This window comes from Dendropsophus ebraccatus, chromosome 14 (genome assembly GCF_027789765.1).
Source record: "Dendropsophus ebraccatus isolate aDenEbr1 chromosome 14, aDenEbr1.pat, whole genome shotgun sequence".
Classification (NCBI taxonomy): domain Eukaryota; kingdom Metazoa; phylum Chordata; class Amphibia; order Anura; family Hylidae; genus Dendropsophus; species Dendropsophus ebraccatus.
The window spans coordinates 31,318,126-31,332,455 of record NC_091467.1 but is presented as its reverse complement, the minus strand read 5'-3'; the positions used below and the strand labels follow the sequence as shown (position 1 = coordinate 31,332,455).

Below are 14,330 nucleotides of genomic sequence, written 5' to 3'. Positions count from 1 at the left end.
AGTTTGCATTTGTTTACTGTGCATACAATGTCAGAGGTCAAGCTCTATTCCATTGCAACAGGTTTCCACAAGGTCATAACTAGAGGAGGTGCAGACGCTGGGATAATATACGGGGTCTGCTGTTGTGGTGGTCCCTCTGTTTTGTAATGTATGTACCAGGCTCATAAAGGCCTTTATGCGCTATACTACAATTTCCCTCATGCAGATGGATGTGTCCTTGATGTGCAGCACGTTGTCACATCATGGTCTGCATATACGTACAATTGCGGCTCATATATAAAAGCCTCCATACGGGTGACTAAGGTTGTTCTTAAATAGCAGGGGCTGACTAGCAACACTAGTTATCCACCTCCCGCTGCAATGAGTAAAATCCTTACAGGGATTACATACTTGAGAGGGTCTCTACAGACGATACTTAGAACCATTTTCTGTTTTGTTGACATTTAAGGGGGAAAGAAAATCCCAAAGATTCCACAGCAAAGTGTAAGGAGTCTGATGCTTCAAAGCCTGGAACACCAATAGGCCTGCAGACTGTGTAAATCAGGCGACAGCAGTGTACAATGTCCATTGGCTAGACATGACATCATCTTTTAAGGATTGATCTGTGCAAGGCCCTGGCAATGCAGTCAGCAGGGACTTTGGCTCCCTCTGCTGGGAAGCTTAAGAACTACTACAATGTTCTAGGAACAAATCAAAGGTTAGTCCAAGCCCAAAGTCAGCAATGCCCTAGTCATGCTGTTCCTGACAATTTCAAATCAATAAGTAAACGGCATTACATTTCAGAGGCCATGTATGTTTTGGCGTCTAGGAAGAATCTGGAAGCCTCCAGGGAGAACATACAGACCCCATGCAGATGTCAGGTCACAGTGTGAACCATTAACACACTGGAACACAAAAAGTGGTATAAAACCACACAACTTTATGACTGCAGATAAATGGCATCTGCTGCTGGTATCATAGATGGCCCTGGCTATGGTGAGCTCAAAGTCTGTGCACATGAATAATATCAGCAGCATAAAGAACCACATCTGTACATGTTATATTATACATGTTATAATTCTGCTGTCACGTAACCTGCCAGAAGGCAGCACTGAAGGGCAATAATAACACCAACAATGACGTGTAGATGCAAATGCAGAATGCAGAATATATTGCCACATTGTTCCAAGAGGATAAAGCGAGTGCCGTCAGTGATAAATGTGTCCGCAGAGACACGCAGTGATCATGTGAAGTGTTTGCCTTTCTTCTGCATTGCTTTACAAAGCTTGTCATCATTAAAATCGGTCCTGTCCCTATTAGGACTCTACATCTACATTCAAGATTCACCAAAATGTATTTTACCATTAAGACTACCAGTGCTTCCAGGAAGAAGCAGTGGTGGAAATGGAATTAAAGGGGTACTCCAGGAAAAATATTTTTCTTTCAAATCAACTAGTGTCAGAAAGTTATATCGATTAGTAATTTACTTCTATTTAAAAATATCCAGTCTTCCAGTGCTTGTCAGCTGCTTTATGTCCTGCAGTAAATGTTATTTTCTTTTCAGTCTGACACAGTGCTCTCTGCTGCCACCCCTGATCGAGACAGGAACTGTCCAAAACAGCAGTAAACCCCATAAAAAACATTCCCTTCTCTGGATAGTTCCTGTCTCGGTCAGGGGTAGCAGCAGAGAGCACTGTGTAAGGCCCCCTTCACACGTCCGGAAAAACCATCCGGATTTCCTATCAGGAAATCCGGACGGATTTCCGGACCCATACACTTTAATTAGTCACGGACACCCTTCCGGATTTCTCCGGAAGGGTGTCCGTTCCGGAAAATAGATCCGGAAAAAATAGGACATGTCCTATTTTTATCCGGAATTCCGGCCCGGACGCTCCCATAGAAGTCTATGGGAGCGCCGGAATCACGGGCACTTTCCTGAAGTACATCAGGAAAGTGCCCGTGATTCCGGATAAGTGAGAGCCGGCCGGCCCCCGCAGCCACTGGCACCCCTACGTCCCCACCGCACAGGCAGCGGCAGCACAGGCCTCCCTCCCGGCGCCACGACCCCCGCCCCCGGACAGCTTCCACCAACTCCGCCCCCTCCCCCCGGACCGGACAGCTTCCAACCCCCGCACCCCCCCCCCCCCGGACCGGACAGCTTCCAACCCCCGCCCCCCCCCCCCCCCCGGACCGGACAGCTCACAACCCCCGCACCCCCCCCCCCCCCCCGGACCGGACAGCATGCACCAACCCCCCCTCCCCCCCCCCCCGGACCGGACAGCTTCCCCCCCTCCCACGGACAGCATGCAGCCAACCCCCCCTCCCCCGGACCGCAGCCGCCGGATTGCCCGTACGCACAACGCCAGCGCCCCCCCCCCCCCCCCCAACTCTCCCCCCTCCCCCCCCCCAACTCCCCCCCCCCCCAACTCTCCCCCCCCCCCGGGACTCACCACTCTTCGCTGCACCGCCGGACCGGACAGCAGCCGCCCGATCACCCAGCTCGCCACTCTTCTCTGCATCTCCGCCGGCCCGCCCGGGACTCACCACCAGTCGCCGCCGACAGGTGAGATACAACATCCCCCCCCCCCGAACTAAAACTCCCATCATGCAGGCCATGATGGGAGTTGTACTCCTGCTGCCTGTGGCCATCCAGGTTGCAGAAGTACAACTCCCACCATGCCTCTGCTGACAGGCCATGATGGGAGTTGTAGTTCTGCTGCCTGTGGCCATCCAGGTTGCAGAAGTACAACTCCCATCATGCCTCTGCTGACAGGCCATGATGGGAGTTGTACTTCTGCTGCCTGTGGCCATCCAGGTTGCAGAAGTACAACTCTCATCATGCCTCTGCTGACAGGCCATGATGGGAGTTGTAGTTCTGCTGCCTGTGGCCATCCAGGTTGCAGAAGTACAACTCCCAACATGCCTCTGCTGACAGGCCATGATGGGAGTTGTACTTCTGCTGCCTGTGGCCATCCAGGTTGCAGAAGTACAACTCTCATCATGCCTCTGCTGACAGGCCATGATGGGAGTTGTACTTCTGCTGCCTGTGGCCATCCAGGTTGCAGAAGTACAACTCCCATCATGCCTCTGCTGACAGGCCATGATGGGAGTTGTAGTTCTGCAGCCTGTGGCCATCCAGGTTGCAGAAGTACAACTCTCATCATGCCTCTGCTGACAGGCCATGATGGGAGTTGTACTTCTGCTGCCTGTGGCCATCCAGGTTGCAGAAGTACAACTCCCACCATGCCTCTGCTGACAGGCCATGATGGGAGTTGTAGTTCTGCAGCCTGTGGCCATCCAGGTTGCAGAAGTACAACTCCCATCATGCCTCTGCTGACAGGCCATGATGGGAGTTGTACTTCTGCTGCCTGTGGCCATCCAGGTTGCAGAAGTACAACTCCCATCATCCCTTATGTTGGCATACTAGACCATATTAAGAACTATTTTTTTTTTTCTCATCAGGAAATCCTGAAGGTTTTTCCTGATGGTTTCCTGATGGTAAAAACGGATTACTGTCAGGAAATCCTGATACTATCCCGATGACATTTGAGGTCTCCTGATCAGGATTTCCTGACAGTAAAAACTGACACGGACGTGTGAATGGGGCCTAAGACTTAAGAGGAAACAAAATTTCCTGCAGTACATACGGCAGTTGATAAGTATGGGAAGACTTGAGAAGTAAATTACGAATCTATATAACTTTCTGAAACCAGTTTATTTAAAAGATTTTAGCTGTATAACCCCTTTAAAGTGTCATACAAGTGGTTTACCTTAACTGTCTACGTTTTCTCTGTACAATTTTTCAGCTACTTGTAAATGGCGGTTTCAAAACAAAACCCCATCCACTTGTATTATACTGTCATTTGCTATAGGTTTGTAGTGTGAAACCTGCACAACAAATCTACAGAAAATCCACCATGTCTGCATGCACCCATTAGATCATTCCAGCCCTATATCTGACTCTCATTACCTTCCTGCTGGAGTAGTGAGCATGTTTTCCCAGCTGCTTGTTTAGTGCATCCAGGAACATGGGGTCCGTCACTTTCCCAACATTCATACAGGCGTCGTCCAGAAGTGATATGATCCCACGATGCTGCTGCTCAACCAAATCTACAATGATCTGGTTGTTAAAATAATCTATCTGTGAGAAGCATAAAAGAGGAGACGTATAAGAAGCCATTGATCATCAGCAATACAGAATACAGATAGTATATGGATGGAGACACCTCTGCCCATTAGTGAGTGATAGGGCTACTTACATGCTTCCAGGGAATCCCTTCTCTCTTATATTCCTCTTGTTCTTGGGTCAGGACGAGCTGAATAAACAGCTGCTGTAGTTTCTCATTGCAATAATTGATACAGAATTGTTCAAAGCTGAAAAACACAGATGATGTAGAAGTCACCAAACAGAACTTAGGATATGACATGCCCCTGTACTATAATGTACTATAAATACCTTTAAGGGGCTGTTCACATCACTTTTTAGCTATACACCTCAGGTAATACCTTAGGATACCATCAAAAGCCATATTCTAAGGGCTAATGTACACGTCCGCAGAATTCCGTCCGTGCTTGGAGAGGACCTCGGAGCTCCCAGCATCATGATTAATTATGATGTAACATAGTTAATAAGGTGGAAAGAAGACAAGAGACCATCAGGTTCAACCTATAAAAACCCTACTGGGTTGATCCAGAGGAAGGCAAAACCCCCTATGGAGGAAGATGACAATTGACCCATCACAGGGAGAAAATTCCTTCCCGACTCCAATGGATATCAGAATAAATCCCTGGATCAACGTATCACCAGAAATCTAATGCCCATAACTTTTAATATTATATATTATATTATATTTAGGGAGTTACTTAAGTGCTTAAAAGTTCGCACTAGCGTACTGACACAGCAGTGCGGCTGTGTCAGTACATTAGCGCAAACTTTTAAATAGTTTCGGAGCTCCGGGTATCATAATTAATCATGATGGTGGTAGCTTCGCGGTCCACTCTGCAGGATACTGCCAAAGCACGGACGGAATTCTGCGGATGTGTGCATTAGCCCTTATGTGCCCTTAGCCTGGATGTGTGCATTAGCCCTTATGTGCCCTTAGCCCGAATGGGTGCATTAGGTATTCAGACATATACTATGGTATGCCTACAGGGTTTTAGACTATGTACGGTCTACTTGTGAGTGAGTCTGTTATAGTCTGGTGTGTCAGTACACAGTTAAACACTTACAGAACAGACTAAACCAGAACCAGGGACCCAATGAACAGGGACACACTCCCAAATGGTAGCACCCAGTTATCAATTTAGTCATGCATTTCCAGGAGAAATAACAGAGGGACAGCACAATGCAGAGTCCTAAGAAAAGGTTCTTCAGTTTTCTTATCTCATAATAAATACACAAATGGGTGAGGCTTTGCAGCTCACTGTAACACCACACACAACCTGAGGATAGGGTCAAGTGCTTTTGTTTAATCCTGCATTACCCTTTAAGAAGCTAAAGTACCTGTTATTGTCAAAAATCTCAAATCCGTAAATATCCAGCACACCGATAACTGTGTTTTTGTTGCCGTGTAGAGCGGCATCTTGCTTTTTAACATCGATGACGTCATTAATACGGCTCACAATCCAGCAAAATAGGCGTTCATAGATGGCCTGGAAACATACATATTTATATATTGATCAGTCCTCTCCACATCATAGTGACATATACAGCCAAGAGCTGCATCACCCTAGCAGTCAGTCCGTACCTTGGCGAAGGCATCTCGGCCATAGCTGGCTTCTTGCTCAGTGTGCTGTTTGTCGATAACATCTCTGCCGGTAGCCACGGTCCTGTACAGGAGCGCCTTCTCCAGAAGCTCAGATTTGGAGCCAAGCAAGTCGGCGGCTACAGACACAACTTTCCCGTTCTCAATCAGGGGTGTATCCCCATCCAATGTAAACTTGATGTTCCCCTAATAGGGAGAAACAAATGTAAGATTAGGCAGTGGGCAGGGGCGTAGCTACCATAGAGGCAGTTGCTATGGGGCCCATACAGCAGGGGGGCCCCGGGGGAGAAGGTAAGAGCGTGTGTCCTTCTGCTTAACCCCTTATGTACTGCAGTTTGTAAGTGACCCAGTGTTTACTTACATGCTGCAACACAAAAAAGGGTTAACAAGCAAAAGACAAGGAGATCTGCTCTGATAACCCCTGACCTCTGTTCTCCACCTGTGCCATCCAGTAGGAAAATGTGCAGAGTTCCCTGCAGAGGTCAGGGGTTATCAGTGCACAAGCAGTAAAGCAGATATAACCTTGTCTTCTGAACATTGGGTCACTTATACACTGCAGTACATAAGGGGTTAAGTAGAAGGTAGTCTGCTCCTGCACCTATGTATTTAACCTTAAGGGCTCCTAATGGGCCCTTATAGGTAAAAATAGTGGACTGTCAAAGCAAGCAGCCATTGGCTCTCTGCTTTGCCAGTCACTGTTGTGATTTTATTTTTTGGCCACATCACAGAGCATATACTGTATATATATATGCGCAGTGCTTTGTGTTGTGCGTAGGGGAGGGGGCCCCTTACATTTTTTTGCTATGGGGCCCCCGTGAATCGTAGCTACGCCACTGGCAGTGGGGTTATGCTAAGTTATGTTAACCATACACGTGAACCTGTAGGGGTAAGTACTGGCTCTAGTAGTTGGAGCGCTATTTGGGACTCTATGGGAGTGATTTATCAAACTGGTGTAAAGTAGAATTGTCTTAGTTGCCCCTAGCAACCAATCAGATTCAGCCTTTCATTTTTCAAAGAATCTGTGAGGAATGAAATCTGATTGGTTGCTAGGGGCAACTAAGACAATTCTACTTTACACCAGTTTGATAAATCTCCCCCTATGTGCAGAATTGTGCATAATACCAGACAGGTGAACTCCAATAGCGGGTACCACTACATGTTCATGTATAATAAATGTAAAAACTGATAATTTATATTCCTAACCAGCCCATTAAAACGAAAATCCAGCCAAAATGTTAAAATATGTCATTGGTAAAGCCTGATCTTTGAGCGCCATTGATTTCTTGGATTAAAAGTAGAACCAACTTGCCAAAGTTGGATGAGTGCTCCATAGTGTTAATTCATTCTGGACATGCATGTAGGCCCAAGGTTATAGACATCACCAATGTGATCTTCTCCCATGTTTCTATGGCATATAAGATGATCATATTGGATGAATTTCCCCTTTAAGAGGTGACTCAAAGACCAATGTGAATTTTCCCTGTGAACACAGGAAACTTATACAGTACTGTAGAGTACTTGTTGGGCCCTGTAAACAAGTGCGTGTATATGTTTTGGCTCTGGTATGGTGGACTCCTGTAATTCCTGCACTAGATATGTATATTGACACAGCTGGAGAGGAGTTCTGCCAATTTTCATACACTTCTTCTTCTTCACCAGTAGCAGCTGGTTCACCGCACTGTAACCCAACCGCTGACACGTTCGTCCCCACATACTCGCACCTACTCACCAGATGTAGAATAGCGGCCAAAACTTTGTAGACAGTCTGGATCTCTTCTGGTTTAAACCCAATCACTTTCATGGCTTCTGACACTTCCTTGAATTCTCCAGCGTCATTAACTGAAGACTGGAAGAGAAGAGAAGGAAATCACATTAGCTGGATATACTATATAACCATCAAAGCTACGGGCAAAATTTTAGGAACCTGGATTGACACTTGGCTCCCATGTTTAGCATGTAATATTTTCATAACCGGTACTCACCTTCATCTGAACCATGGATCTGGTATATGTGTAAGACGAGATATCCTTCTGGAGATGAAGGGAACGCAGGGTCTGCTCAGGTGCTCCCAAGATCAACTAGCAAGAGAAAAGTCCAAATCTGTAGTTATTTATTTCTGGATGTAGAAATAAAGGTTCAGAGAGTTAAACCGCACTTGTCAATTAGAAACATTTTCGAGATGTCACATTGACATGTTGAAAGTTTTCATTGGTTGGGGTGTCACTTCCCCCCCCCCCCCCCGCCAATCATCTCTATTGTGCTGCTCCATAGACTTATATTGGAACCCCAGAACAGAGATCACTGAGATTCGGGGAGTGAAATAGGCTACCGAGGGCTTCCCCTGGACCGTTCTCCAGATTGGAGAAGGTCAAAACTAGAATCGAAACTTCTGACATGTGGTTGTGACATAAGTAGCAAGTGAATTTATTCACATACCAGGGTACAGAGAAGACAGTGATGTTTCGAGCCTGAGGTCTTTATCATGCATGTACCTGTTATTTCCAAATGACAGTGCCCATTCAGTATTTACAAGGGACTGCTGCTAGGTTATTGATGGTCTAGCCTTTAGAGTAGGACTTCCATATCAGATTGGTAACGGTCTAAGGGCCTTATTACACGGGACAATATTGTGCGGAAAATCGTTATGTCGTTCTAATTTAATCAAAAATCGTCCCGTGTGCCGTTGATCGTTGATTTAGTTCTAACCTTAAAATCATCGTAATGGTTCGCTAATCGTTAAAGTGACACTGTCACCCCCTTTTTGCATTTTGACTTCTCTACACAGGTGTAAAGGGTAAATTTATGTTGTTCTAATTTAATCAAAAATCGTCCCGTGTGCCGTTGATTGTTGATTTAGTTCTAACCCTAAAATCATCGTAATGGTTCGCTAATCGTTAAAATGACACTGTCATCCCCTTTTTGCATTTTGACTTCTCTACACAGGTGTAAAGGGTAAATTTAGCAGTTTTCATACCTTATTTTACATCATACGTCATGGTGCTTGTTCAAGTAAAAAGTGATCTTTTATCATCTGTGGATTGTGTGGGGGCTTCACGGCAACTGTGCCACGTAGCCCCGCCCACAGTGACACCGTAGGCCCCAGCCTGTGACCTGTGGTCACCAGGTCACTCTTCCTGTTTGCCATCATGCCCTGACAGCCTTTATCTGGGCATAGCTGGTAGGGAAGAACTGCCATAGAGCGATGTGGTGTCAGTGACCATTTTGTACATTATATATCATGCCATAAGGGAGGAAGACGTAGACATAGACATAGAGAGGAGGAGAAATTTTTTTTACCAACCTGATAAAAGGAGTGGAAATTCCTTTCTCCAAGCTGCTGGACAATCACTCGAGACTGAGAGGAAAACACATAGAAACATGAATTCACTGCAAATACATATTTCATATAGTAGGGGTTATGGAAGCAACAGTCACATATATGCAGTGGCGTAGCTACCGCGGTCGCAGCAGTCGCCACTGCGACCGGGCCGCTACCAAGGGGGGGTCCGCAACGACCCCCCCTTGCCACTGCACTGCTCCCCTCCCATTCCCTCTTGTGACCACAAGCAGGGTTTTGCTTGCAGTCACAAGAGGGAGACTGGGACGGGCCCCCAGCTGCAGCGCGGCTCGCGGCTCCACGTCTGTCCCGTCCCCGGCCGCACACGCACCATAGAGCTCTGTGTACGCCAGGGATGGTACTTCCGGCGCAGTGACCTCTGTGCTGGAAGTAACATCCCCGGCGTACACAGAGCTCTATGGTGCGTGTGCGGCCGGGGACGGGACAGACATGGAGGCGGGAGCCGCACGGCAGCCAACAGACGGACCGAGGAGGACAGAGACACGGCGGGGGAGCGAGTTGTCAGGCGAGTTGTGTGTTTGTTTGTTTTTTTGCACAGACTGGGGGCCATTTTAATGGGCATCATAAAGGGGGAGTACAATGGGGGCCATCTATAAAGGGGGATTACAATGGGAGCCATCTATAAAGGGGGTTACAATGGGGGCCATCTATAAAGAGGAATTACAATGGGGGCCATCTATAAAGGGGGTTACAATGGGGGCCATCTATAAAGGGGAATTACAATGGGGGCCATCTATAAAGGGAGTTACAATGGGGGCCATCTATAAAGGGGGATTACAATGGGGGCCATCTATAAAGGGGGATTACAATGGGGGCCATCTATAAGGGGGTTACAATGGAGGGCATTATAAGGGGGTTACATGGGGGCCATTTATATGGGGGCCATTATAAGGGGCATCTATAAGGGGGAAACATTGGGGGGCCATCTATAAGGGGGACTACATGAGGAGTGTATGCAATAGGCCAGGTACTATAATGGACCACAGAGGGGGCATATAATATAAGGGGGTCACATAGAGTCAGCCTACCCACTAAATGAGGCTGTAAAGTAGCCAATACAGATGTGCAGTGTGGTGTTAGTCAGTATGTAGTGGTGTTGGTCAGTAGCAGCGGTGGTGTTGGTCAGTAGCAGCGGTGGTGTTGGTCAGTAGCAGCGGTGGTGTTGGTCAGTATGTAGTGGTGTTATTTGTTACTTGTTATCTGGTACTGTGTTTTATTGGATTTAGTATTCGGGATCTGGTAAGTAACAATATAGTGGTTGTGGTGTGGCGGTAATATTTCCTTCCCACATACTGGTATTATTGGCAATATTGGTCTCAGTATACAGGATTTGGTTAGTAACAGTATGGCGGTAATGTGTATGGTGATATTTCCTATATACTGGTATTAATGGTAATATCAGTCTTGAGATATATATATATTACACACACACACACACACACCAATAGCATCGCTTGGTTGAGGAAGGGGGGGGGGGGGCCAAGTTGACCTCTTGCACCAGGGCCCCAGAGACATTAGCTACGCCCCTGCATATAAGCAATATAATAACTACTATGCTACTACCTAGGTAATCTACGTAATCCTACAACTTTTCTTTTTCCGGTTTGAAAAATTATTGCTATGGGATCTTGTACGACTAAGACATAGCCTGTGCAGTTCTATGGCAATACTTGGGTACAGTCTTTAGAACTGCTACTTACCTTCTCCAGTAGGTAGTTACTGATGTGCCCTCCAATAGGATCTCCTTTGAAATCAAAGTTTATGTCCATGTATTTTCCGAACCGGCTGGAGTTGTCGTTGCGAGTAGTTTTAGCGTTCCCAAATGCTTCCAGGACACAGTTAGATTTGAGCAGCATATTCTTTACCCTGGGGAATTGTATAGGAGATGGTAGATCCGTAAGGTGTTAATGGAGCAATAAAACAAGAGGCAGATATTAGATATTAACATTCAACCACAGAGAATATTACCTTTCCACCTCAGCTCGCTGGCTGGGATTTGTAATGGCGGCTATGTACTGCATTATATATTTACTGGCTTCGGTCTTCCCAGCACCGCTTTCTCCTGCGACACAATAAATATATCATTATATTCCTGTATACAAAGGCCGGGGTCACATTGATTGTATATTTTGGCAAGCTAGGAGAGCATCATGCCAATCTTTATACTGAACTTAGACTATTTTTAAGTGTGGTTGATCAGACTACAGTGACTATGGCATGCATACCTGATATTACTATACATGTGTCTTTGCATCGCCTCTTCATAGCCTTGTAGGCTGCATCTGCGATGGAGAAGAGATGTGGAGGTCTTTCATATAGCTCTCGTCCCTTATACTGTTCTATAGTGTCTTTCCCGTAGATTGGGAGACTCTTGTAGGGGTTCACAGAGACTACTACCTCTCCGATAAATGTATAGATACGTCCTTTCTCAAACCTAAAAAAAGACAATGTTGAGAAAAAGTTATTTAAAGTATTTTATAACAAACTTTGTACTACATTTACTCGAAAGGGACGTTCTTATAAGACATCTTCCTAGAGCACAATACTAAATTACTCCATTTAATCAATCAATTCACCAATGTTCTCTACTTTGTCAGTGTATATGAATAAAGTAAACTTAACAAAAGTCAGTGTATGCACAAGTGGAATAAGGAGTTCTCAAGGATTATTTCAGGTAGTGAATGGCCTTACAGGGGTTATCTGGTAACTAAAACAATGTTCTAAACAATCCCCCTTCCCAATACCACCCACTATCTAATATACATGTATAACCAATATTGCACCCTTTCCAGGTTTTTTTTTCTCCTCATACTTACCCGCTCTGGATGTCTAAAATGATCTTCTCTGTGTCCTCTCTGACAACGCTCTGCTCCCTCCCCCCCCCCACCTTTGTAAACACAGGACATGTGATCTCCTCTCTGTGGGCCGGGTTAGCTGTCTATTGACTTGCACCTGTTCACTGGTAGTGAAAGTGCTGCTTCTATAGACTTATATGTGTCCCTGAGCCTAGGTTTCTTTAATATGAAAAGTTCTATCTCTGCTTGCTGTCAATGAATGCAGGCACATAGACCTGTCTTTGTGTCATAGCTCTGTATATTGTAAGTGTGATGGATGTTCTTAGAGTCTGGATGGAACTAAAATGTTTTCATTCACAGTCAGCAAGCAGAGATCCTAGACTATACCCCCCACCCCTGGTAAAGAGATGCTCATTATGCAGCACATAGCTACACCATGCGCACATCAGCTCTGCTACATCATAAGCTAGAATGGAATACATACTGGGGTGAAGTGATGAAAAATCAGTGAAAAAATAGTTCTATGTTTACTGTGCAATAGTAATGACAGCAGTGGGCAGGGAAGAAAGCTAAGGGGGCGAGTACACAAATAGACCAATCAGGGAGATGCATGATGGGAAATGTAGTTTCCTGGCCGGCGCCACCTTGAATATAGCTTGGCTTTTAGAAAAACTTGTAACTTAGGAATAGCAGCAGCTAGAAGATTAGGATTTGGGAGCATTTCATTTTTTAGCTTTTAGCCTTTAATACTCTGCCATCAGTACCCCGATAGAAATAGAGGAAGAAGAGGCAACATGTTACAAATTAAAAGTCGGGGTACAAGAGCTTCAAGCTCTATGTCTGGACACTAGTTTATATGCAACTTGCCCTGTAATGTATATCTGTGGATGAAATGCAGAAGTATTGTACACTAGGTAAGGGTCTGTAATACTACACAAACGTAAATAAGTTGTTGTGTTAGCTGAACACCCACTAGAGGGAGCTCTTCTGCAATCTATATACCAAAAACTGCCAAATATCCAAACTAGACTAGCCTGTATTGTAGTCTGTATGTAGGTACTACTCAGTAAGATGTACTTATTGGATTTAAAGGACATAGGGGGACACTACAATGTCCTCAGAACAGCTTCGACAGTAGACAGCCTTTAGGCTAACCTATATAGAATAACCAACATTTTTTTTTTTCTTGAAGAGATCAGGAGGTAAGTGAGGAAAGAGAAATAGGAATAAGTTTAAAGGGGTTATCCAGTGCTACAAGAACATGGCCACTTTCTTCCAGAGACAGCCTAACTCTTGTCTCCAGCTTGGGCTGGGTTTTGCTGCTCAGTTCTATTAAAGTGAATGGAGCTTAAAGTGACTCTGTACCCACAATCTGACCCCCCGAAAACTGCTTGTACCTTCGGATAGCTGCTTTTAATCCAAGATCTGTGCTGCGGTCCGTTTGGCAGGTGATGCAGTTGTTGTTCTAAAAAACAACTTTTAAACTGACAGCCTGTGCCCTATTCTAAGCCACGCCCGTAGGGTACAGGGCTGTAAGTTTAAAAGTTGTTTTTTAAGACAATAAATGCATCACCTGCCAAATGGACTGCAGGACAGATCTTGGATTAAAAGCAAGTGGTTTGGGTCCTCTGGGTCCAGAGTCACTTTAATTGCAAACCGCACCTGAACTGGAGACAAGAGTCGTGTTGTCTCTGAAAGAAAGTGGCCATGTTTTTTTGTAGCACTGGATAACCTCTTTAAAAAAAGAAAATCTGGAAAATGTACAAAAGAGTACCGAGAGACAGAACGGGAGTAGAACATGCAAAAAGCTGAGACTCTGGATGGTGCCATTGTAGAAAGTTCAGAGTTACGTATACAGGAAGCGTTACATCATCACTCATAATAATCCGAGCTGAATTCCTATAATACTGTGCCCTCTGGGATGGGCATAACCGATACCTGTTTACTATGGGATCTAATAGATCAAGCTGTGTAGTTCTTCTGAAGGTTATATGTAATTCTCATTCACCCATATGTGTTTCCTCTCTGCTGTAAACAATCTCTCTCTCTGCAGGGCACAATAGTGGAGGGTGACAGCTGCCTCTACCTGCACCCACAGGGACACAACAGGTGGCCTTATGTCTGTTCTTTCCATTACAATTATCTTCACACCACAATACACAGTGCACCACTAGTGTATAAGTATATATATAATATTTTCTCTGTGCTATAGAATCTTCACTGAAACTCAATGGATGGGAGACCTGGGCAGTAAATAACCAGGCAGACTGGCACACATATCTGATATGATATAAAAAAAAACAAAAAAAACAACAAAAAAACGCCCAATGATGGACGACTAATTCTACATATGGTGGGGCAAACACTATATGTACGATCTGTAGGAGTAAAACTAAACTTGATGGCAAACAAGAAGTTTAATCTTGCTACTAG

The 14,330-nt window shown here is 45.3% G+C and overlaps 1 protein-coding gene across 1 annotated transcript in view; it reads right to left on the bottom strand.

Annotated features, from left to right (window-relative positions):
• MYO1D (myosin ID) overlaps window positions 1-14,330 on the bottom strand; it is a 66,976-nt gene that overhangs the window by 18,996 nt on the left and 33,650 nt on the right. Inside the window, exons 2-11 of the mRNA XM_069953688.1 lie at window positions 11,328-11,536; window positions 11,071-11,164; window positions 10,803-10,968; window positions 9,046-9,099; window positions 7,727-7,822; window positions 7,474-7,590; window positions 5,727-5,930; window positions 5,483-5,631; window positions 4,239-4,353; window positions 3,950-4,120 (exon numbers count right to left, since the gene is read on the bottom strand). Coding sequence (XP_069809789.1) covers window positions 3,950-4,120; window positions 4,239-4,353; window positions 5,483-5,631; window positions 5,727-5,930; window positions 7,474-7,590; window positions 7,727-7,822; window positions 9,046-9,099; window positions 10,803-10,968; window positions 11,071-11,164; window positions 11,328-11,536 — 1,375 coding nt within the window. The remainder of the gene's footprint in view (window positions 1-3,949; window positions 4,121-4,238; window positions 4,354-5,482; window positions 5,632-5,726; window positions 5,931-7,473; window positions 7,591-7,726; window positions 7,823-9,045; window positions 9,100-10,802; window positions 10,969-11,070; window positions 11,165-11,327; window positions 11,537-14,330) is intronic.